The 25,612-nt window shown below is 33.3% G+C and overlaps 1 protein-coding gene across 4 annotated transcripts in view; it reads right to left on the bottom strand.

The window, feature by feature from the left end:
• Positions 1 to 1,659: 1,659 nt before the first annotated feature.
• Positions 1,660 to 25,612, bottom strand: part of LOC149788952 (uncharacterized) — a 51,814-nt gene continuing 27,861 nt past the window's right edge. For 3 of the 4 annotated variants that reach the window (XM_089975102.1, XM_089975101.1, XM_089975100.1), the window contains exons 7-10: positions 23,397 to 23,501; positions 21,087 to 21,232; positions 16,006 to 16,146; positions 1,660 to 10,800 (exon numbers count right to left, since the gene is read on the bottom strand). In XM_089975102.1, coding sequence (XP_089831228.1) covers positions 10,672 to 10,800; positions 16,006 to 16,146; positions 21,087 to 21,232; positions 23,397 to 23,501 — 521 coding nt within the window. In that variant the 3' untranslated portion in view covers positions 1,660 to 10,671. The remainder of the gene's footprint in view (positions 10,801 to 16,005; positions 16,147 to 21,086; positions 21,233 to 23,396; positions 23,502 to 25,612) is intronic. The other variant, XM_089975103.1, reaches the window with a different exon arrangement.

The raw sequence follows: 25,612 nt of genomic DNA, 5'->3' as shown, positions 1-25,612 counted from the left end.
CATTGTTTGATACCCAGTCAGCACTGTGACATAATATGTTTTATGATATTTGACTCGAGATTAAGTAGGGCTGCTCACCCAGCCAATGTTATTGCAACTAAACATACTAATCTGTCAGCCATTCTACTTTTCCAGGCTTTGTAATTGTGCAAGAAATCTTTACAACTTTTTTCATAAACAGGGTTTATTGAATATGATTTTCAAAAAAAGAACTATTCAAGAAGTACAGCCTCTATGGTGTCACTAATCATATGCCAGATCACCTCATTGGCATGTATAGATTTTTTTCTTAATTGGACCTATCCACATGTTGATAGTATGGACATGTAAAAAGTCTGAACAAGGCCTGATAAATAAACAATAAAGCCTCAAGATTAGTAAACAAAAGTACTGTGAACAGCACATTATATCTCTACCTCATGCTGAATAGTGCTCCATGCAGGAACTACTTGTACATGGTTGAATCTGGAGACTGACCTTGGGTCAGAGCTTGATACATGGTCTTGACCTCAGCTTACAGTACAGAACCCATTTATTTTCTTATTCAACATCCCATGACCTTGACCAATCACCTTTAGATCCCACAAATCTTAAGGTTTCTTTAAGCATGCCATCCACAAAATTTGGTCAGGGAGTTCACTTGCGAACAAACATCTGCAAAACCCATTTTGTCTTTGAGCCACAATGACCTTTAACTTTGACCTTATAACCGCAACATCAATAGGCTTCTCCCATACCTAAGTGCTCCACAAACCTTGGTTAAGGTACATGGTCTACACAAAAGTTATACAGTCGAACCCACTTATCTCGACCTCGGTTAACTCGCCAACCCTATTAAGTCGACATTTTTGAAGTGGAACCGCCAAATTCTCTCTTTGTCTTAGCATTTTCTCATCTGTTATGTCGATTCTTTTATATCTCGAGCACAAAAGAGGGCCAAATTTGCCACTTAACGTCAGTTATCTCGATCCCCATGACCAATCGCCAGCTTTTGAAAATGTTAGTTATCGATGCCACTTCAACATCTCACTACTGTATTTTCGCATATATAAGACGCGTCTTATACAAAGTTTTACAGAGACTTAAACTCCGCAAGAAGAAATAGCAAACAACAAATAAACAAGTTTTGCATAATTAAAAATAATTATTTATTTCTCAAAATACAGGAGTGAAAGAATCCCTATATTGGGTGTTAACTTATGCTACAGTAATATATACGGTCCAATATTGCCAGGTGTTGACTCGTGTAAGTTTCTTTCGTGGGAATGGAGATCCTATTTTGCAAGAACACGGTCTTTTGATTTTTTAATTTAACTCTTGCGATTGGTTATGTTTATGCTAGCTTTGGACTAACCAATAACATGATCGTACTTGGTTCACTGCGCATGTGCTGAGTTCACGTAGCACGAACTACACCTCGCACGTTTTTTGTGATTTTGTGAGCGATCTTTGTGTTTGCAATGTTGGAGAATATAATAAAGGTTTGTATCGAGAATCGACGGTGGTTTGTATTGTATACTGGTAAATCTCTGCTGTTAGTTGGTGCACATATGCCTTTTGTTGTTAGCAAACATGCATGTACATTTTTATAACATGCCGATCGCTTCATCAAACAAATCGCAGCAACGCTGTTGTGTAAAAAACCTCCAAAAACACGTGCATGTACATTCTCATTTATTAACGCACATCATGTACATAAAGAAATTTCAAGCACATGTTAATATATTGCCGCCATATTGGTTTTCGTTTATCTCGATCATCGGTTATCTCAACGCTTTTTGGCAAACCCCTAGGCCGGCGACATAACTGGGTTCAACTGTAATGTAAAAACCAGTTTTCTTCCTTCAACAACAATGACCTTTGACCTCAAACTAATAGGCTTCTTTCTTACCTGAAGTGTAAGCCACTGACAAAATTTGGTGATGGTATGTGGTCATGAACTGAAATTTGTGTGCGAAAACCATTTTTCATTTATCACCTACAGTGACCCTGAACCATGAATACAAACAGATTTCTACCTTGCTCAATGTTCATTCCATCCACAAAAAGGTATGATTTGTAGAATTAAGTTACTATGCAGAAATCATTTTTCAATTGTCGTTACCATAGGATGTATATAATTATGAAGACAGAATATTATGCACCATGTTCAATTAAAATTAAAAAAAATTGTATCATGTTAATAATTAAGCTTGAATACTAAGATCACCTCAATATTACACACATGTTAAATGTAAACAAATTCATCAGAGCTTAAAATGATATAACCATATATACCTTTTACGAAAAAAGATATTCAGAAATTTATGGTCTCGATGATAGGAATAAAAAAATCTTGCTGGAAATGCTGCCTAGAGTTTTGGCAATAAGGTAAGACAAATATGTGCCAGATCACCTCATTAATATGAAGGGGTGGCTGAGTAATTTATAGCACTTGCCTTTACCAATCACTGCCATCTCGCTCCGTGAGGCTTAAGGGCTCAGCCAATGTGTGTATGATAGAAAGCTGCCAGTTGCTTCCTGTGGGTTGGTGGCTCTGACCAGGATTTTCCCGGTGTTATGTATATTTGATTTAATTATGATTTAATTGTTTGTAAGTTTTTAAATCTTTTTATTTTAAAAAATTTCATTATGTCAAAATTTTTGCTAGGAACTCATACTTTTTCCAGAAAATAGTTTGACCTTGACTGTTCATTTTAATAAACACATAATTTTGACCTAGATCCTGACCTTGATTAAAAATTAGTAGCGGCCACGTAATAAGTTCTATTTTTATTTTATAATGATTGGCTGTTGTTGCGGTCATGATGGGACTATGTGATTTAAGAGTAAACAATTTTTTATGTCTTAGAGTAAAATGATTGGTTTTTGTCAGGGTCATGATAGGTGTACGTGATATAAACACGATCACGTGACCCTCCTTTTCGATTTCACAAATTGGGGATTTTCAAAACTGTGTTTTAGAATAAGATATAACCTTTGTTTTGGAGAAATAATCTGAGTTGGGCTTCTTTCTTTACACTGGAAAGTGTCTGTTGTGTCCTTTGGGGTTATTTCAAATTATTTGGATTCAAAAGGATTAGTTCTTTTTTCCTGGAAAAATACATGTGCTCATATTAAATTCTTGAACAAAAACCGCTCTTATAAAAATTTATTCGGATTTCCAAAACCGGAGTGATATTGTTTCTACAAGGAACTGTAGACTTCAACACACTCCAGGTTACATCATATGTCATCATCATCCATCATGGATTCTTCGTCGGGACTCGAACTTGAAATCATTAGAACATTTTATTATTAGGACTTCTAATATTTTATTTGTGGATTATTCTTGGATTACTTTTGGATTTGATTCTTACAACCATAAGTTCATATTTTTTCATTTTTACAGAATTTTTTCCAGGTAAATAAATTATATTTCTCAAAGCTTGTTGTTTTCACTTTCTTGTGTTACTGTTTATTCGAGCTTAAACACGTAACATAAGACCCGGGTTCTTCATTCACCAGTTATGCTGGGTGCCATGTATGGCCAATGTTATGCTGAGAAATGGTGTTAAACTCCAAAACAACAACCACCTCATTAATATGCACAGATGTTACTCGTATTTGAAACCAAGTTTTTACAAATCGGCTTACATACCAGGTTTGATCAGGTTTAGAAATGAGGTCTTCAGATTGGTAATGAGCAATTATTTAAAAGATCTATGAAAGACAACAAACAAAGGATACATGATCATTAGTAATTTCCCATACTGTGAGCATAAATATCTTAAGATTTGTGAGTATGGGAAATTGCTAATAATCTTGAAACTCCAAAGCAAGGAAGCAACCTTTTGCTTGCTTGCAAGGAAGTACAAGGGATACAGATCTGCATCATAGGCTCACTTTGCCTTTTTGGCAATGCAAGCTGCAAATTTTGTAGATTTTGACAGTTATTGTTCTAAAATACCTTAAAAGAGTTTCCCTATTAAACGTTTGTAATCAAATTTGGTGTTCACTGGAGTAATGACACGAGTTTCTTACCATGTGAATCTTGCGCAGGCCCTCTCTCAAAAGCACATGATTAAGCTCGGTATGATTTACCACAATTGCAACAACAATTACAACAGAGGGAGAAATGCTGTTTTATGAATTGTCAAGGTCTTACAAAACAAAACTGGAACAACAGAAAGGGTACATTTGACCCTGCACCCATTCCCATGCATTCTGCCCACTTACTGCTGTTTTGTAAACAGGAGATTGCATACATCTGGATTTGTGGTGTGGTGATGAGAAGACATTAACCACTATTATAAATGCAGGAAGAGTGATATCTGTATCTCACTGCACTACTTCATGTGAGATATATATTGCATATTAAAGATTTACCTATACATTATTATCAGCCATTTTTTCAATGAGACAAAAAGATAACAGTAGAATCTTGTTGCCTTGAACAGATAAAATTATTCCAACTGTTGCTGAAGACCCAACCAAATGCTTATACAGTGTGACCCTGCTGTAGCACGCTCTAATATAACATGAATTCAGATCCAACATGATTGTAACGAGGCTCCCAAAATTTCACTTATTTTTCTCATATATAACAAAAAAATTCATTCTTAAAAGAGGGGAAAATAACGTAAAAAGTTCATTATCCTTTTGGGAAAGAGACTGGGTCATATGAATTCTAATATAAGATGATCATAGCATAGCCCCTTTAAGTTTCATATACATGTAATTTTCTTGTCCAGGAAAAAATATTTTTTCTTCTTAAAAGTGCCCATAAAAAAGTAAAATGTATTTCAGGGAACTTGCTGGGTTTCTTGAATGTTGCAAATTGCAATTTTTTCCCTAATTGGAGACATATACCATCAGGCAATTTTTGTTTTGCGGCACTGTAGGCTGTTTAAACTTGTGTATACAATCTTGGGTTTGGAGTGGAGAAATTTATTAGAGGTACCATGAAAGGAAGCAAACTTGATATATCTATTCTTGCATAAACAAATTCTTTGTTCATATTGATAAACTATATTAACAGTACATTGTTATATCACAATGCTGACATCTGAATGCTGTGATACACTCCAACAGTCATGCTACTGGGAGTAGCTACAATCGACTAACCTTTTGAAGGCAGAGCAGTGACTGCTACAATCAACCAAACAACGGCTAATTCCTTTTTTATCTTAATTAAATGTTCCCAGAAAAAATAGTTTTGCTGAAACTTCAAACAAAAATAATGCTAAGCAAATGAAAACAAAATTTAGTCTCCATCAATGTTCTACAATTATCTGATGTTGCAGCTGCAATTATAACTGACATTTGTTTGGTCCTCCAAAATTGTCCGTTAAATTTTCAGATACCAGACTTCATGTCCTTTTGATGATTTTATTTAACTCCATGTCTGTACATAACTTTGTTCCAGATGACTTCACAAAAGTTACAATTATGCCGCTACCAAAAAGCAAAATTAGTAACCTGATAGATAGAAATAACTCAAGACCTATAGCTCTTTATGACAATTATTTAAAAAATATTTGAATGCATCATACTAAAAAGATGTGAAGGCACAATCTCCAATAACCAGTTTGGTTTCGAAAAAGCAACATTCAGTGGATTTATGCCTTTAAGGAAACCATCAGCTATTATGTAGAACATGACACCCCAGTGTGTGCATGCTTTTTGGATGCTAGTAAGGCATTTAATAAGGTCAATTGTTGGACACTCTTTAAATAGTTGCTTGAAATTGAAATACCCATCTACATAGTTCATACTTTAATTAACTTGTATGGCAAACAGTTAAATTACATGCACCGGGGAAGTATAATATCCAGCTCTTTCCATGTAACTGATGGGGTGAGACAGGGAGGTGTTCTTTCCCCTTTAATTAATATATACAGAAATGAGTTATATAAAAACTGGGTCAGTGTCATGTGGGGTTGGATCTGCTACCAAATGCGATATTTCTTAACAATTTTAGTTTTGGTGATGATATGTCATCTAATTTCTATCACAAACTTAAGGAAATTATTAAAGATATGTGAACAATATGCACTAGAGAATGATATCATCTATAATGCACAAAATCTGTATGCATGGTCTTTCAGTCTACTGCTTTCAAATTTAACATCTCCTCCCCCTGTACATCTTAACAGCCATGCTCTTACTTATGTCAACAGTTTTACATGTTTGGATCATACTTTAAAATCAAATCAGTCAGGTGATGAAGATATGATGAGGCATTACAGACTCTTGTGTACTCGAACAAACAGGCTTCGACGTAAACTTAGGAATTGTTCATTGAATATCAAAATTAGATTATACAAATCTTATTGATGCACCGTGTATTGTGCTCCTCTGTGGACAAACTTTAGTGAATGTATGAAAAGAAACCTATTTATTTATTATAATAATAGTCTTCATTTTCTATTCCAAGATGGAACAGTTTGTAAATTATAACATTCGGTTTTGATGAAGAAATGAGAAAGTATGTGTTCTCAAATGATGACAAGAACATCTAATAGTAAAAACTATTTTTAAACACGTGGAATTATGACATTCATTTATATTCTCATATTATAAGTAGATGAAATAAATTACTCTTTAAATGTGCTGCATTATTTCATTCTTAACAATGCAGAACACAGCCCATTTTTGTAGATGCGTCTTTATACTAGTAATATAAGATCTTTTATGTCTAAAATACTTTATATCTATATTTTAATTTAGATGTATGGACTATGTCATCTGAAATAGAGAATTCTTATCTGTAAGCAGTGACTTCAATACCATGTGCACCCTTCATCAAAGAAAGCTGACTACAATCTTCAATAAAAACAAAGAACCTTTTCATCAAAGGAAGATAGCACCAAACTTCAGTTAAAACAATGGAATCTGATGGACTGTTGCAATGTGACTGGAACATGTTTATTGTGCCATGAAAATTTCCTTTTAACAGGAAAAAAGCTCATGCTTATGATCGTTGCAAACAGCAGCATAAAAAGCCAGTTAAATTTCTAATCGTCTGAAACCACAGATATCTAGTCAACAAGTTAATTGAAGATGGGTTATCTCACCAAGCTATCTGTTAAACCTTTTAATTTGTTCACATTTTCATTTCCCTATGAATAACCTCATCTGCTGGGTAGCCTCTGCAAGATGCTGCTGTCTCCAGCTGACCAAAATCAAGGCCAACTTAAGTATATGTAGCATGTAAACAACTAAAGCCACATGCTACTGGCAACAATATCTTAGTGAATTATTTAGTGACAACCGGATATATATTAAATGAGGACTACCATGATTTGTGTTATATATGTGTTTGTGTTTTCTTACTGGATGTAACTGATAAATGAAACTTTAAAAATGTGATCTGTACTCAAATTCTCTTTTCATATACATGACACTTTATAGAACTTAACGGATTATGGATTGCACTATACAAATGTAAGTTGTCAGTATACATCAGAGTAGTTTCCTCCACTTATTCAAAGCATGTATTTTTGTACCTGCTTTTATTACCGCCCCACCTCCCCATGCCATTTCTTCAGCTAACTGACTTGGTTGGTTATAACATGTTTCGGTCTATACCACAGTTATGTTCTATTGACCCCAACCAACATGTTATAGCAGGGTAACATTATAATTATACTGCACCTGGCTAACTCGAAAAAATTTTGAAAAAGGATTCATTTTATTCCTTTGAGGCATGGGCTTTTGAAAGTATAGGTACATGGGTTATTATATGCTGTCTCTGATATCACAGAAGGTCAAGTTGTTTTGGCACGTTATCAGTTGGAGTACATTTTTAGTGCTAATCTTTGTTAATTATTTAAAAAATCATTACATAGAGAAGTGTAGGAAAGAAAACTCTGTCACCAAGTATCTATAAAATAATAGCTGAATCAGCATTTAAAACTTCATCAAATTTGCACAGGTTGAAGAGCATAATATTCCTTTTATTATGAGTATAATATTAACAATAATAAAAATAACATAGTTAAAAATGTTCAAGCACACTTAGGGATTGATACAAAGGTATTAACAAAAGGCATATAAATATCAACAGACAAGAAAACAGGGGGCAAAGTAAATAACGTCAAACCAGAAAATAATGTACATGTGCTATGAATTTTTTAAAACTATTTAAAGGAAAATAATTTGGACGCCATTCATTAGTAAATAATTATGATATACCTTTCCATAAAGTCTGGAAAACAAGCAAAAGATAAGTTTTATGCCAGTGTCTGTCCTTCCAACTGTTTCAAAATAAACTGAAAATCAAATGCACAAGTCATTAATAACTCATCAATAACCAGAAGCTTCACCATAATAACCGATCTGGTTTTAAGCAAAATCATTCCTGTGAAATGGCACTAATATCAATGGTTGGGAGACGGCTATAGGCTTTAGATGAAGGAAGGTTAATTGGGATCATTATAGTTGATTTTTTAAAAGTGTTAAATGTTGCAGATCATGAACTTTTTAAAAACTAAATATCAATTTAGTGATACAACTTACAAATGGTTCATTTCATACTTGAATTACCAATTGCAATAATGACTTTAAGCAGACTTGTATCTGAAAAAAAAACAGAATAAACTGTTGTAAGTCATAATCTTCTGTACTCTAACCACTTGTTTCATAAATCATCTTCCCTCAAGACTAGAAATGTATGATCAACTGGTCTGCATGCTGATGATACAACTTCTCAGATAAACGTAGTTGCAAAAATGGTTTAGAAAACAATGATCAAAGATCATTAAATGTGGCGTAATGAGAATGGCATAGTTGAAAATCCAAGTACAATAACAACACAGAAAAATTAAAAACAGATCACTTAAGTATTATAATCAAAAACTGAAATTATTTGTCAGAGAAAAAATTTCCTGGTTTTCTTGGCAACAATGATTACTTTAGTCTGATCATATATATTTAACTAAAAAGAAAACAAACTCCAATCCATAGCTGTTAAGAAAAATAAACTAATTCATTCCAAAACAATAGTGTATCACTTTTTATAAGAGCTACATTCATCCTCATTCTGACTATAAATGTAATATAATATTGGGAAATGAACTTATGCCAATATTAACATTGTTCTAAAATTAAATACCAATATAGTTTAACCAGAATCTCTTCAATCATGATTATTTAATAATCTGCACCTTAGCTGACACAACAAAAAATGTCTAGACAAAAGGTATTGCAATGGATTTTAACAATGGTAGTCCGGTACTAAACTGGGTCAAGAAAAGTGGACAATGGGTTTAATCTAGGTCTAGTCATAACAAATAAATGGGTTGAAAGAGTTGGATTTTTTTCAACACATGTAGCTCTCCTTGTGATATCACAGAATGTGACATTAAATATGGTTTGTACTGGATCACACTTTTGGGTTGATCTCATCCGAAAATGAGTGCATACTTTAACATTGAATTTTGTTGTATGCAATTCTTGGGTCATGTATTTAATGTGAAGACTTATAGCATGCATGCAAAAGAAACCATGGAAATCCCAGCATACTAACCCTGAACAGCATCATAAGACCAGCTGAACTGACAAAACTGTGCCTGTCACATGGACAAATGACATTAATGCACAAAAATGGGAAATCTAACAAGATTCTTGCTAAATACTAATCAAATCTAACAGTATTTATTATTATAGTACACGATTCCTATAAGATAATTTTTCACTGGAAGGCAAAATGTCGTGCTATTTGATATTTATGTCAAATGATCATGACAACTGCCTTATGCAAACCATCATGTCAAGTTTTTATCATCATGCAGGTGAAATGGCACTCGTACAATTCTAAAGCAAATTAAATTGCAATATTTTTTCTCCAAGTTATGTAATAAAACAATTAAAGACTTCAGTTTCAATGAATATGAAGTGTCATGAGCCAGCAAAACTAACACATTTACTTCCATAAGGCATCTTTCAATCTGAGGTTTAACTTTAAATAAAATGTTATACTTGTGTCAAGAAAAGTTTGAATTTCTGCACTGTATACTCCATTTCATAATGACTATGCTTGTCTTATATAGTCATCCAATTAACAGTCTTAGGAAAAGCCTCTTATGGTTTATAGAATTGTTAGATTTCTTGTTCAAATTGTACCTGATGTCATGTGAATCAGTCCATTCAAATTTTATTATATTTCAAATAATGGTTTTGAGTTCATATTAGTTTCATCAAAAACCTTAAAAAAGGTAATGAAACAAACAGTTCATGTGTGATCATGAGGTAAATGTACATATAAAAGTTAATTTATCAGCTGTCACAAACTGACATTGGAATGGTAACATGAAATGGCAAAAATAATACAAAAAGAATTGCTAAAACACCTTATCAGTATTTTTTCAAACATAAATAGTGTAAATATTCAAATATTTTGGTAAATCACTTTGTTACTCATTATGTTCTAAAAATTACTTAAAAATTATTAACAAAAATAAATAAAGTTCATTTTTTGTGACAAGCTTTTTACATATTTTTTTAAAAATCATGCATTATTTTACTTTGGGAAGTCACTTTGTTGCTTAGTCTGTTTTAAATCATTTAAAAATTATTTAAAACAACAGAGTTCACTTTGTGACAATATTTTTTCATTTTTTTCCCTATCTATTTTGTACTCTGTCTCTATTAATAGGAATGTACACTGACAATGAGTCCTGTGTCAATCTATTTGCTATCTTTCAGTCTGTCTATTTCTGTCTGCGTCTGGGCTGCTGCATCTGTGTCACCCATGGCTTTCTGAGCATTCTGCAGTTGGAGCCAGAATGGCAACATCTTTGGTTTTATTTCTGTACCCTAAAAATAGTTTAAAAATGTTAAATCAATAATTGCAGTTATTTCACATCTATAATTTTAATATGCTGATTAAATCTGCCCATGTTACACAAGCTAAATAACTGTATTTTACAGTTAAATTATATTTCAAAAAATCTTATTTAATATATCATAATAATAAATAACTTTATTATTACAATTAAAATTTGTCATAAAAGTAACAACAGTAAATTGTTATTAATAGCAAACAATGCTCACTGAAAATATCTAATCAACCTGACTTTCTAATGAATGAGTTTGGCATTTGGATTTTGTATTTAAACGTAGTTTTTAAAAAAATTCAGTCATATCACTAAGATGTCTGCAGTATGAGTTTATTGTGATGTCTAGCACTGAGGCATCAAACTGCAGATGTGTAGCATGATTTACCACCCAGTCACATTATCCTGACACCAGACCGACCAGTCCTAACACTAATCTCTTAATGCTGAGCACCAAGCAAGGCAGCTGCTAGTACCACTTTTATAAGTCTTTGGTATGACTCGGCCAGGGTTTGAATTCCACCTCCTGCATCCGAGCTGTACTCTATAACCACCTGGCCATTGGAGCAGTCTTGAATGAATTTAATTTCTACAATAAAGCAATTATGATCCAATAAATTAAATCTTCTAAACTTTGGGTTTTTCTAAACAAAAACAAGAAAAATGAGCCCCCAACAGTTTGAAAATATTCAACTACAGACCTTAATACTGGTATTAAAACTCCTGTTTATCCCAAACATTTTACGTCTCACAGTGAAATCTGATAATCAAGGGTCTACAATACATGTCTCAATAAATCATTCCAAACTAAATGGTAAACCTTTAACAGGGAATCTAGTAAAAATATCATGAGCCAGATTATCCTCAATAACTGTGATATTTAAAACAGACCTACCAGCCATGTTTGTGAGAACAAGAGGTTTTTTATACTGGTTATTTAGTCTCAAAAACAGAAAGAGCAGGGACTTGTTAGGGAAATCATGAAAATACACAGGTAAAGAAATGATAATATTACCAAATAAAAATCAAATTTTAATGTATCTGAACAAAGTAACCAATATTAATACATGTGACATAATGGATTTCAATGATGATTTTAATTTACTATGTCCATTACTGCTATTTCTTTTCTTTAAATACATATTTACCATTCTTGTAAAATATACAACATGCCAACCTTATTCACTTCAGCATGTACCTGACTAATATTGTATTCTATTCCAATGGTTTCCATTTAACTTGCCTTACTCTCTTCTTTTAAATCTTCACCAATAACAATGGTCATCATGGATCATAGCTGTTTTGAGTACATCCATTAGGATTAATCATTCAAAAGATATATATATATATATATATATATATATATATATATATATATATATATATATATATATATATATATATATATATATATATATCACAGTACATAGACAAATCAAACTGCAAACTTAACATATTCAGATCTGCCATCACGTAATGCTTTGGCAGATCTGAGTCTATGCAGTTTGATAGGAATAATCAGCAGAACAAAGAGCATCAACATTGATCTGCCATCTGCCAGTGCATTACATGAAAGCAGATCATGGTCTATACTGTCTGAGGTTAGGCCCCAACAAGCATGCAAGTATACACATGGGATTTTCTAAACATCAAGATAAAAATAGTCATTTTATTGAAATTATATCAAATATAGGAAAGGCTTGGAGGCCTGTTGTAAGTTCAGTTTCTCTGTTTGACAAATGTAACATTAAATATGACCAATTCAAAGACCAGTCAACTAACACTTTTTGATCTTCCGACCTTGAATCCCTACAAATGTCCCATGGTCCCTGTAGTATGAAGAATCTCACAGCCATTCAGAGGATAGCCGTTAAAAATATTTTAACAAAAATGATGTATAAATCGACTGAGGGATGTTGTTATGGATTTAATGCCATTTTTCATCATATGATAGGCTATACATGGAGGCCAGTATACCTGGTGGAGGAAGAACACGGAAAAATCCCAGTAAGAACCACCAACCCACAGGAAACTTCTGGTAAGCTTTCTCACATAACCACATTGGCCAACACCAATACTCAAGTCCACATGGACAGAGGTCAGAAGGCAGTGATGAGTGAAAAAAAGCAATGCTTTGGACCACTCAGACACCTGGAAGCTCAAAAGACTATGGAACAGACAGACAATCTGACCACTATGTCTTGCAACAGTGCAAGTCTAAACTTTAATGCAATCTGATTCAAATCAGATCTCGACAGTCATATGTGGTGATCTGACAGAGACATAAAAGTTCATGTTTTGGTGACTTTTAGAATTTCCAGTCCAAATGTTTTAAGTATTCTATCAGATAAAGCTCTGGAAATTGTGTAAGGGAGATTTACCATTAGTAACGGTATGCTATGAATTAATTAACTTTCATATATTTCATAGTTGTAATTTGATAGGTAAACCACAATGTTAGCAGAGCACGGCCTCTTATTGGTGCCCATCAGATCCCCATTTAAGGCTGCAAAACATGGGATCTTAACCCCAAGGTCAAAAGGTTGAGCAAACATGCCACATAAACGATTTCCTTAGCTTCATGATGACTAAACCTAAGTATGAAGAAAATTCATTAAGGGGTTTAGGAAATATAAGCAAATGAACGAAACTTTAACCAAAATCTTAACAAAATGTTCAGCATGTTGTAGAATGAATTGTCTCAGTTTCATAATAGTTCATACCAAATGGGTTTAACACATTAACCCCTGGAGGGTTTTGTCGTTTTCGTCTTAAATTTTAGTGGGAAACACATTTTGAAAGCTATTTCAGAATAAATCCTAAAACACCAACTTCCAGGTGATTGTCCAATAGCATACTGCCTAGCCTAATTGTGTTAGAAATATGGTTTTTCAATGGCTACTTGGCTAGTGCCTGAGCAAAAGGGTAAAAGTTGGAGTTCTATTTTATTTTTATTTTTGCTTAACATATTCTTTACTTTCGTATCGAGACCACTGTTTATTCCCATCTTATCCTAATTTTTGCAAAGGTTCATACTGGTCTGCCTTAGATCTGAGATCCCAAAAGTCTAAAATTCAGACACAAAATCAGATTCCGACCATAGGCAAATTTTGGGTAGAAAAAAATCGGGTCCAAAAATTAAGGTTTATCCCTCTGTATTTTGTAGTGCAACTAGAAATTCCAGATTTTTTGGTATCATTGTAGGGCTACATCTGTCTACCTTTCTATAATACCACTCACTTTAGTGTACCATATATGACATTGACACTACAGAGCTCGGCAGTAGGGTACTACCTCCTGCCACTTAAACTCGTCACCAGGGGTTAATGTGTTAAGAAATATAAGCAGGAAACAAGAAAACCATGAATAATGCATTAAACATGTTGAATGGTCCTCTATTTTCTTTTTTCTTTCAGTCAGAATAACCCTGACATTTGACCCCTTGACCCCAAAATCAATATGATTCTTCTTTACTCTAAGTGCAAGCCATCCACAGTCTGGGCCAGGCCTATGATGTAGAACTAGTGTTATTGAGCAGAACCATATTTATTCTCTCAGTCAGTAACCTTGACCTCTCAACTTTTCACCCCAAACTCAATAGCCTTCTTACTCCAAGTGCAAGCAATCCACAAAGTTTGTATGTTATGTAAAACTAATGTTATTGTCTTCAAGCCAGTTTTTTCTTCTTTCAGTCAGTGACTTGACTTTTGATGTCATGACTCCAAAATTGATAGGATTCTTTCTTATGTCAAGTACAAGTTGTCTACAAAGTATGATAACTATAGATGATGGAAAACTCAAATTATTGTACAGAAACAATTTTTCTTCTGTCAGTCAGCAACAGTGACCTTAAACTTTGTGATCCTAAAATCTGTATGACTCTTCCTTACCTAAAATGCAAGCTACTGTATCCACAAAGTTTGGTAACCATAGATGGTGGAGAACTTGAGTTATTGTACAGAAATCATTTTCCTTCATTTAGTCACATTGATCCTCACCTTTTTAGCTTCTGAGTCCAAAATCAATCCCAAAGTCAAAAGACTTCTTCCATACCCAAGTGCAAGTTACAAAGTCTGGTAACTAGATGGTGCACAAAAACCACAATGGTAACAGACAAACAGATAGACAACGTCATGCTTTATGGCATACATGTAAAAACTTCAACCAAAACCTTAATGTAGTAAAAGGGGCAAAGCAAGCTTGGTACAGATTGAATTGTCTCAACTTCTTAATAATTCATCCCAAGTAGGAAGAAAATCCACCAAATGGTTTAGAAAATGTAAGCAAATAAAAATCCTTCCACCAAACCTTTAATAAACTGTTGACAACAAAGCCATTGCTATTGCCCAAAATGTAATTGCTATGTCTCACTTCACACTATCATGAAGTCAACCAAAAATATCCACCTTAATAAAAAGCTGATATGTGATTGATAAAGGAAGGTGGATAACCTGTATGATCACTACATCTTGCCTTTTGTAACAATAATTATGGGAAAGACAAAACAAAATACCAAAATCATGAATCTTTCTATTAGGTCAAATGTACTTATTCCAATCACTTATTCATATTTGTTTACTGGCAGACAATGATCAAAATGATATGTCTTAGATATTACTTTATAATAAAAATTTCCTAAAATTAAAAGTAAAAAATTAAATGTGTCAGTATTTTTAGAAAAGCTTAAACTTCTACTAGCCCTTATATAACTGAAAAGAGTTAATAAGCCTGCCTTAAAAAATATTAAAGAACCAACATGCAATATGCATGCTGTTCTGGCTTTCTTTCATGTAAAGAGAACCCAAAGGTGCATTATTACTCATACATGTAAACATATACATTTAAGCATGTAAGTTCAAAAGTAAACTGCAAATTTTAACCGTACTTGCTTCAAATGGGTTTGTTGCTTCCAAAAGTGATCTTTTATTTATAGTTATAAATTTAAGGTAGAAAGCTGGCATTTTCTGATTTCATGTACAGTATTTGTCCCTTCATGAGAGCATGAAGCCAGCTGATATGTCAAAAAAGTAGAGAGGAGGTCTTGCTATTAAAGATTTTCCTTGGAGATATTTGGAAGAATTCTGGAAAAAAGGGTGGCTCTATTATCTAGCATGGGCTAGTCAATGAATAAATACAGTAATTATAATTATTCATGTCTATCCTAAATCTTTTCTTAATCAGTTACCTTCTTGTAAATTGTAACAGCATCTTTGGGTCTGTTACTTTTCATCAGGAAGTCTCCATACTGGGCATATACATCCCAGAGGTATGGGTTCAAGTTCATAGCATGCACATACAGGCGGTCAGCTTCATTTGCATCTCCTAGCTTTAGTAGCAATATAGCACATATTAAACATACAGGATTAGTAGTGCAAGTATGTATAACAGTTTATCACATGACTACTGTCTTTTTTAGATTAGTATGTTTATATCCAAATTTGTCTACAGACAACATTTATTTTACAAATCATGTCATGACCATATAAGACTAAGGTATAATGACAGGAGTATCCAAATGTATTTATTTCAAAGTCATTTATACAACACTAATCTGCAGTTTTGTCTATCTAAAATTTTTGTCATGTGATGAAATAGAATCTTAGATTCGTGCTCATTCCAAACAAAAATTTATAAAACTCCTCAAATACTTTCAACATTTTTCTTTCCAAGACTAACAAAAAAATATATACTATTCAGCTCCTGTCATCATTTTCATAAGAAATGAGCATGAAAGATTTCGTGTCAGAGAAGGTAAAAATGTATAATAACACAACAATATTACATTATTACATGACCAGGCATGGTCCCACTGTTTGTTACCTGTGACAGTGTGCCATTTGCTAGTATGAAATCCATTAGAACTTTAAAAGTTTAAACCTGATTTTTGCTAGGTGTTTGTGCCCCTCAAGTGTAAAAATTCTAAACATCCACAACTTTAGAAAGTAATAAAATAAAGTTAACAAAAATGGAGGAAATCAAATTTAATCAATAATACTTCTGAACAAAAATGAAGTTCAAGACGCTCAAGGGGTAACTACTGAGCAAATCTCTTCCAATAAATAAATATTGATGTTTGATTGGAAAAAAGCTGGGACGAAATGGATGATACAATTCTGGATATCAAGTCTTATACCACTGATCTAGTTCCAATTGGTAATGTCAGGAGTCTGTGCTAAAATGTTATGCCATGAATGATTATAGATTTCATCATTTTAATAACTCATATTTATTGGATAATTTGTTTATAATTCACTTATTAGGGAATGACTCATGCATGAATAAGGATCACAATTCAGACAATTAATCGCATTTTTTGTCCTTGTTTCAAGAATGATTCATGTTTCAAATGCAATTTGTATGTAAACTCCTTATTTACACATACCAGTATATTGTGCTTCTGAAAAACCTCATGTATGTTGAATTCATGTCAATCAAATCCATCTCCCGAGTTGAATCTAAATCCCGGTCAAACACATAATAATGGCTATTCCTTCATGGGAACCCATGCTGCTTGTCTGCATATATACATGAATGACATGGGGTATACGTTTCTGCCTGGGTGTTCATTTTATTTAACTTAAATGTGAAATGTGGGTAAGTCAAAGACATTTGCCATAACACTCAGGAACAAGAAAGCCACCAATATGAATGAACTGCAAAGCAATGTTTATCTAAATAAAAAAGCGCATTTCATAACACATCTATAAATCAAATTACATGACACCAATGGCACAAGTGCCTGAGATACTAAGCAATAAGAAAAACATATCACAAATTACTTTAGAACGAACAGAAATCACAGCAATATAGATTATGCAAAGCAATGTAGTGCCAGTATGTGTAACCCATCTTAAGAAGAACACACTCAACAGAAGCCACCCACTGACCAGTAACCATCATCTAGATATCAAGCTACATGACTATGCAAGTAACAGTGTCTGAGAAAATGAGCTACTGAAACATTTAATGCAAATCAATGATACTTGAAACATAGGTCACAGTGACCATGTTTTAATTGATGTAGTCTTTCTCATAAAGCATTTGTGATTGTATCCAACAGTGTTTGCGAAAATGAACTTAACACAAACATTCATCGAAGAGTTCTTGAAAGAGTGATGCAAAAAATGGATACACAAACATTAACAGCCTGACTTCAACTATTGATCTCTTAAGTTTTGCCTTTGGGTTCAAAATTATCCTCAATATTTCAACTATTTTAGAGCACTGGCAAAACATGTTTGACCAACAACAACAAGGCCTGGAAAATAGAATGCATGCAGGACCAAAATGCAACAAATGCCATGGACACAAGGCAGAATGTGTTATTCTTTCTTTTTTAATACTTTGTCCACATACATGCAATTTTTTTAATGAATTCATCTCTAAAAATGTCGACATTATTTACTTTACAAAAACACGTGACACAGGTAACTGCAATCATTTTCTAACTACATGCTGTACAAAAGCATTATTAATTGTCCATCATGCAATTAATGTTTCATCCAAATTAAAAACAGACCAATGTTTCACCATGAACTAAACCTCATATGGGATCATGCATATCCCATCATGCAAAAGTCTAATGACAATCTGTGATGTACCCCTTACAAGCTCAAAAGTAAGGCGTCGATAACACAATGGTAACCTACTCATTTTGCACCTCTGGTCCTTGATTTAATGGCAAAGTTGTGACGTGTATGGGGTATGGGTATGTAGTCAGGGGACACTCACCAGTTATTATGTACTTTTGAGAGAGTGACGTATATAAGGTGAAGTTGTTTGCATTTGAAACATGCACAGTGGAGAGAATGTTGGCATACCGCTATGCTACTTTGATGTAATGTGCCTGACATTTCTTTGGATACTGTACTTATGGAAATTGTACATGATCTAAGCACACTGTGAACTAAAATGACTGCTCCCATATGCTAAAAAATCAGCCTGAATTAGTGTAAAGTACATTATCTTTAGCACCTATTAAAATAGGGAAAATGAATTTTGCCCAACTAGACAATACCAGCTTCTGAAAGTGCAATGGAGGAATTACTACATATATAAAAGGTAAAAAAAGTTATTGTCCCTTTTTTTTTACAATTTATCTCTGAAGTCCAGGAAGAAAAATGACCAAACAAAGCTAGCAGTTTCTGAAAGGTGCACATCTGGAGTAAGGCCAAGCTGTATACTCTATAACCCATATTATACCCATCAATCATACACCAAAATAAAGGGAATTAAAGGTTTTTGGAACAATACCTAAGATATATAAGGTCTTTTTAAATAGCCAGTATAAACAGTGAGGAAACCCAGGGAAATTCTTTTTCTTTAAAATTCTAACCCTATGCCAAATATAAACTGTAGAGCACCACCTCAGTCAACCAAGTCTGATAATTACCTGTGTACTCTATTATCCTCCATGTCGAAGACCATATTACACTCATATCAATGCCATTGATAGTGTCAGTGAAACTGTTGGTACTTCTTGTGCAGCAAATTATATAAAGTCTGCACTTTTTTTTAAAGTTCAGATGTGAACTGCTAGTGATCAGCTTTTGAAACTGTGGAGACAGGCAAATAATGTGTGTACTCACTTATAAGTCAAGTCCAACTGCAATCTGCACAGACCCAGATCTGCCATTGCATAATGTGCCAGCAGATCTGGGTCTAAGCAGTTTGTTAGGAATAACCAGTAGAACAAACAACAAAAACCCCGATCTGCAGACACTATGGCAGATCAGGATCTTTGTCTGCAGCTTGACGTGACTTATAAGTGAGTATAGATGGTATCTGGAATTTTTGTTCTTAAAATAAGTAACAAATGTGTCTCCTATAATTGTCTCCTGTGTTAGCACTAATACCTACTGCAATACATGACTGAAAGCATCTGTTATACTGTAATGTTATGCTGATGCTTTAAAAAGAACTTTTTCCAACTGAAAATGGATTTGTGTTTGTAACAACATATGCCCCAACTGCAAAGAATAAAAGATTCATGCCATAAAAGTTTATACAAATTATAAACAAATTCTTGTAAATCTGATCATATCACCTACATGCACATATCCATTCAAACATGCCCACTAAATTTTATTTATTTATTTCAAATGTGGTGCTTCTTTTTGATAGCAAAGTTTTCAGGAAAAAAATCCAGCAAGTTTTAAAAATGTTTTAAAATGGTGTAGATAACTGTTGTAACAACAAAATCTAATCATATCAAATATTTTATGTTGAATCAAGCTAACAAGGTTTTCACCAAAAGAACCAAAGAACTCCAAGTCCCTACTGTAAAAAAAATGCATGAAAAAAAAAATGAGAAAATTGTTCTAACAGCTACAGAATATATTCACTGTGAGTGTTTATTTTATATGTGTGTGTGATTTGAATTTTTAACAGAGCTTTAACAATCTTTCAGTCATATTGCTACGATGTCTGCAGTGTGACAGTTTATAGTGATGTCAAGCACTGAGGCATCGTGTCCCACCCAGTCACATCATCCTGACACCAGGCCAACCACTCCTAACGCTAACCTCTTAATGCTGAGCTCCAAGTGAGGCAGCTGTTAGTATTATTTTTGTAAGTTTTTGGTATGATTCAGCCAGGGATCAAACCCACAACCTAAAGCATCCAAAGCAGACGCTCTAACCACTAGGCCACTGGGGACGTTGTTTATTTTATGTAATCATACCAATGTTTAACACAAAACATGTATGCTACCAATAGACAAAGGAGACACATAACATTTGTATGAAATTTAAATTCCAGTAAAGCTAATACTAGTCAGCTAAAACAGTTAACAAGAGCCCCAAGTGGATCTGAGATTGCTCACAAGCTTGATCTCTTCCTAAAAGCCAATGCTGTTGACTGAATATGTTTGTGTTAAAGTTTATTCAGCCATTGTTTTAAGATAAAGTTGTACATGTTTTTCTACCTTTAGTATATGTAGCCTTTTTTGATGCCAAAACATCATCTCTGCATAACTTTTTTTTGATAGTATGGTCACCTTCCTTCTCATATCATGGCTATTTGACATTTGAAAGGTGACTTTTTAAGGAAAGCTGACTATTATATAAAACCATATTGATAAGATAACAAAATTAAAGTAATTTTCAGTTGGAATATTTTTTAAACTGAAGGAACCATGATGTGACTTAATGTCAGAAAATTGCAATAGGATATTTTTCAAAATTATGGAATAAACACAAGTACCAAAAAAAAAAGGTGCAATATCAAGGTTTGCCAACAATACAAAATAAAACTCTCCACAATTACCTGAGAGTGTAAGCCAGCCAGGTTAAGCAAGGCTAGGACAAAATATTTATCAAGTTTTACAGCTTTCTCCATGTGAGTTCTGGCTTTCACATAACTTCCCATCTCTCTGTACATTTGTCCTGCCTTCATCTGAACTTCAGCATTCTCTAAAGAAAATTTTCAGATGCAATCAAATGGTGCAATTTCCTTGGGCAAGGAAAGTCTCATCTAGAACAAGCCTGAGTCGAAGATCAGAGATAACTAACAACCAAATCCATCATAATGTACTTATTGCATATGCAAAACAACTGCAAGGACAACAGGCACTCATTTATGTCATTGAAAAAATAAATTATTGACAACACCCACTCAGCTTTTAGAAATTAACTTGGTGACTATAACTTATGTTGTTTCAAATCTGCCCCCTTGCCCTGAGTACAAATATATCACTGTAAAAAGAAATATTCCAAACTTGTTCCCCATGCATGACTCGAGTACTTTACTGGTCATTTAAAGGCCATTTTTTCTTTATATTTATTTGGATCAAGTTCTGATGCAATTCTTATGGTGTGCCACATTTTGAAAAAGTTAATTCTGATTGGTGGTTACTATTTTACCCTCGACATGAACAAACAATAACCACCAATGAGACATGAATTTAACATAGTTCACTGTGCAACACACTGGTATTGTAGCCTTCAAATTCAATCCGAGTAGAAAAGACATAAGCTTAAGAAAAGCTTCATGTAAACATGGTTGTTAATTTATTTGTGAAGTATTTAATCAAAAATGAAGAAGAAGTCCAGAATATCTCCTTTACATGTGGAGATACATTATAAGTGGCTGTACTTGCAGACAGGATGAAATAATTAGCAGGAAACTGGGGGGATATGGGTGGTGATGGGAGATTTCAAACCATGTGAATTGTGCTAATTTTTAGAAGGCATGTGGGTGTTGACAATGGTTGTTTTTCTTAATTACTTTAATCTGACAGAAATCAGTGCATATGCCTGTGACAGATGTCCTAAATGAATTCTCAATTTACAAAATAAAAAGGTAATGAACTAATAATTATTCATGACTGATGATTAAAGTTTTGTATTGTTTCTTCACCTCTTGTCTCCATCCTGGTATCAAAATCAAAAAAGTATCAATGCATTGATACTTAACTGTATCACCCATTTACATATATATATATATATATATATATATATATATATATATATATATATATATATATATATATATATATATATATATATTGCACTGGTTAGCAAGTCAATATCACATGATCAACACTTCAGTTCTATCCCTTTGAAGTGAATGATGTTAAACATGACTGAAAAGAAACTAATTGGAGGTAAAGATGTTCCAAAATTGGGTTTTATCTCCAATGTACTCCACTTCAAGTGGTCAAAAATCCATCTACATGTTGTTTATTGGTAATAAACAGCACATCTCTTGCATAAAAACACTGGCTAAGGGTTAACAGTTTTCATTTATTATTATGCTTAAACTTTAACATGGTGAATAGTGCTCTTTCAATCATTAAAAGAAGGACTGTCTCCTCTGGGCATAAATATTTATTACAGATTTTTAAAAATAAATTAGAATAACAAACAATTTTATTGACAAGCTGATCTTTGAAATTACCACACCAGTGTTCACTAAAGAATTAAGTTGCCATTATCTACTCCCATTTAACTGATTAACTGTGAGCAATAAAGCCTTCAGCCAGTAGATCTGTAACAAGCTTAGTCAGTGATGGACAATGTCTGACAAAGAAATAAACTGTAAACTAGACACAGTGACCTTTAAATGTGATTTTGTTATGGTGTTTATTTGATAGTTTCAAAGATAAATGAATGAAAAACAATTTGATAAAATGATATTCGAGAATATACTATGTTCAATGTATGATTGCTCAGACCACATGCTGGTAATAACCTTTCAACTGACAGATGTGTGGCAAGTACATGGATTTAAAGAAGCCTGTAATAATACAGGTATCTATACATAATACATACAACTTGAACCTCATGTAAAAAGCCAGCCTTACTTTAAGGTCATAAGATGATGAACCTAACAAATTAAAACTGATATAAAAAACAGAATGAAATCCTTTACATGTTTTAAGAACTAAGAATCTAATGTTATCAGTTTACTTAAAAAGCATAAAGAATTATGAAAAAATAAATTTTAAAATTAGTCATTATGCATACAACTTCCAAAGGAACTCAAAATTACCAGGCATCACTGTACTCAGTGTTCATACAAAGAACAAATTATTATTTACTCATGAAAAATGTGAACTAGGTAATTGTTACTGACCTGGTAAAAGCTGAAGCAGCCTTTCAAACAACTCAACTTTTGTCTCCAGAAGTTTGAACTTGCCACTCTCTTGTGCATTACGAAGAGCTACATCTACATCATGCACTGGAAAGTAAATTGCTCATCTTTGCTGATAAACTGTCATAAGGTCAAAATAAGTCTTTCATTGTGTAAGCAACAATTTTTTTTATTCCATACTATGAACTCTGGAAACCTGATGTTACTGAGACCTGGATTAAGATGTTTCCTTTACTAAGCTTTAAAAATTGTACACGTTTTCAACTCTTGATATACAATATCCTTCACTATACCACTATGTATAATAACCAGTTAAATTGATTGCCTTATATATTGGGTTACCATATAATGGAATATATTGTACATAACATTATTTCAAATAACCTAAATGAATTCATTACCATACACTTATAAAACTGACACTTTATACTGAGGTATTTAAGACATTCTACATATGACTATTAAATAATGAAAAAAAATCCACTGCCAAACAATTATAAAAGTGATACTTTATACTGAGGTATTTAAGACATTCTACATATGACTATTAAATAATCAAAAAAAATCCACTGCCATACAATTATAAAAGTGACACTTTATACTGAGGTATTTAAGACATTCTGCATATGACTATTAAATAATGAAAAAAATCCACTGCCACACAATTATAAAAGTGATACTTTATACTGAGTCACCACTTATTGAGGGAAACTAATTAATCAATATAGGTTATTCTTTATAAAAAATCTAAAACAGGCTTCACATTCCTGTTTCTGTAACTTGATAGTTCAATCAAACCCCTAAATAGTCAAACCTGTCAACAGCAACCACCCACGGGAAAAGACAAAAATGACCTTGATAAAAAGCTGACCTCTGTACACAGGTTCACCTTTTAAAATTGAGTTTTGAAATTACCATGCACCAAATACCAGTCATTATTTATATTATTATTATGTTATCGAGATTGTTTTATGTGTGCTATTCAACAAAATCATAAAATATGGTATATGTTGTTTTCTCCAAACTTTACTTTCCATACATGATTACTGTATCCTACTCCATCCCATAAATTAAACTGTCACGGACTTAAAATAATTATCACCAATCTTAGTTTATTTTTTGCACCATGACAATACAATAACTTCAATACTGATTGACAGCTTACATTCGAGTTTAAAACTGAAGACTGTTTGGTTGGCCCACTTGAATAAGTTTCATTTGGAAAAAGCTGTTCAGTTCATGCTTACAATATGGTATCTGGTTAATCCAGTTGCTCAACTCACCAGATTAAAAGTAAGTCAGCTTAATTTGAGATGCCTGTATGAACAGGAAATTAAATGAAGCTATATATGACTATTTTTTGTGACCCATGAACTGAAACTTTGCCTGTATTTACAGATAAGTTTTAAATACAAAAAGACCCTCAACCCTAATGCAATGGAAAGCAATTTGTATCTCTTCTCAAAGGCAAACAGTTTCATTAATTGACAGGTCAACAGATCAAGATACTGAAACAATGCTGTCCAACCTTTTAGACACCACGAGCCACTGAAAAATGTTTTACTTGAAGCCGAGGGCCGCAACAGAAAACTGAAAAGCAATGACTATGTAGCTGCTTGATCTCTGGCGGGCCATTTAAAATCAGCTAACAGGTTGGACAGCACTGTACTGAAATATACCTGTCACATTGGCACAAAAGGTGACTTTAATTTTTAGCTGTCATAACAAAACTACATTTCCCATTAACCAACAAACACATAGTTTCAACCATCTATCCTAATGACAAAAACTGCCTGGCTTTCAAATTTGACATCAACACCCCTGAGTTAGATTGTCAAGATGACCAGAGTACAAGGGAGATAAAAATGTTTGCATACTGATTCACATTATCTTCCTTTATGTAAACAATGCCTTCCTCATGAAGCAAATATTTAGTATGCCTGGTTATAGCAGTCACTGTTAAGGCAGGGAGAAACCATTGTTTGGTTAAAAACTACCTGGACACTGACCACAAAAGGCAGGTGACCATTACATACAGGACATTTATAAAGGAAATTTGCTATGGGGAAATCAGAATGGTCAATGAGTAAAGATGATGGCTAGGAAAAGTTTGATTGTATGTTGCTTTGAATCCCATCTAAAATTAGGAATATCTTCAGCTGCACACATTCTACAATACTTAAATTACCTGGAATAGC

The sequence above is a fragment of the Sinohyriopsis cumingii genome, chromosome 11 (genome assembly GCF_028554795.1).
Source record: "Sinohyriopsis cumingii isolate HCF-2022 chromosome 11, ASM2855479v2, whole genome shotgun sequence".
Lineage (NCBI taxonomy): Eukaryota > Metazoa > Mollusca > Bivalvia > Unionida > Unionidae > Sinohyriopsis > Sinohyriopsis cumingii.
Note: the sequence above shows the minus strand (reverse complement) of the source record. Positions and strands in the feature narration are given on the sequence as shown.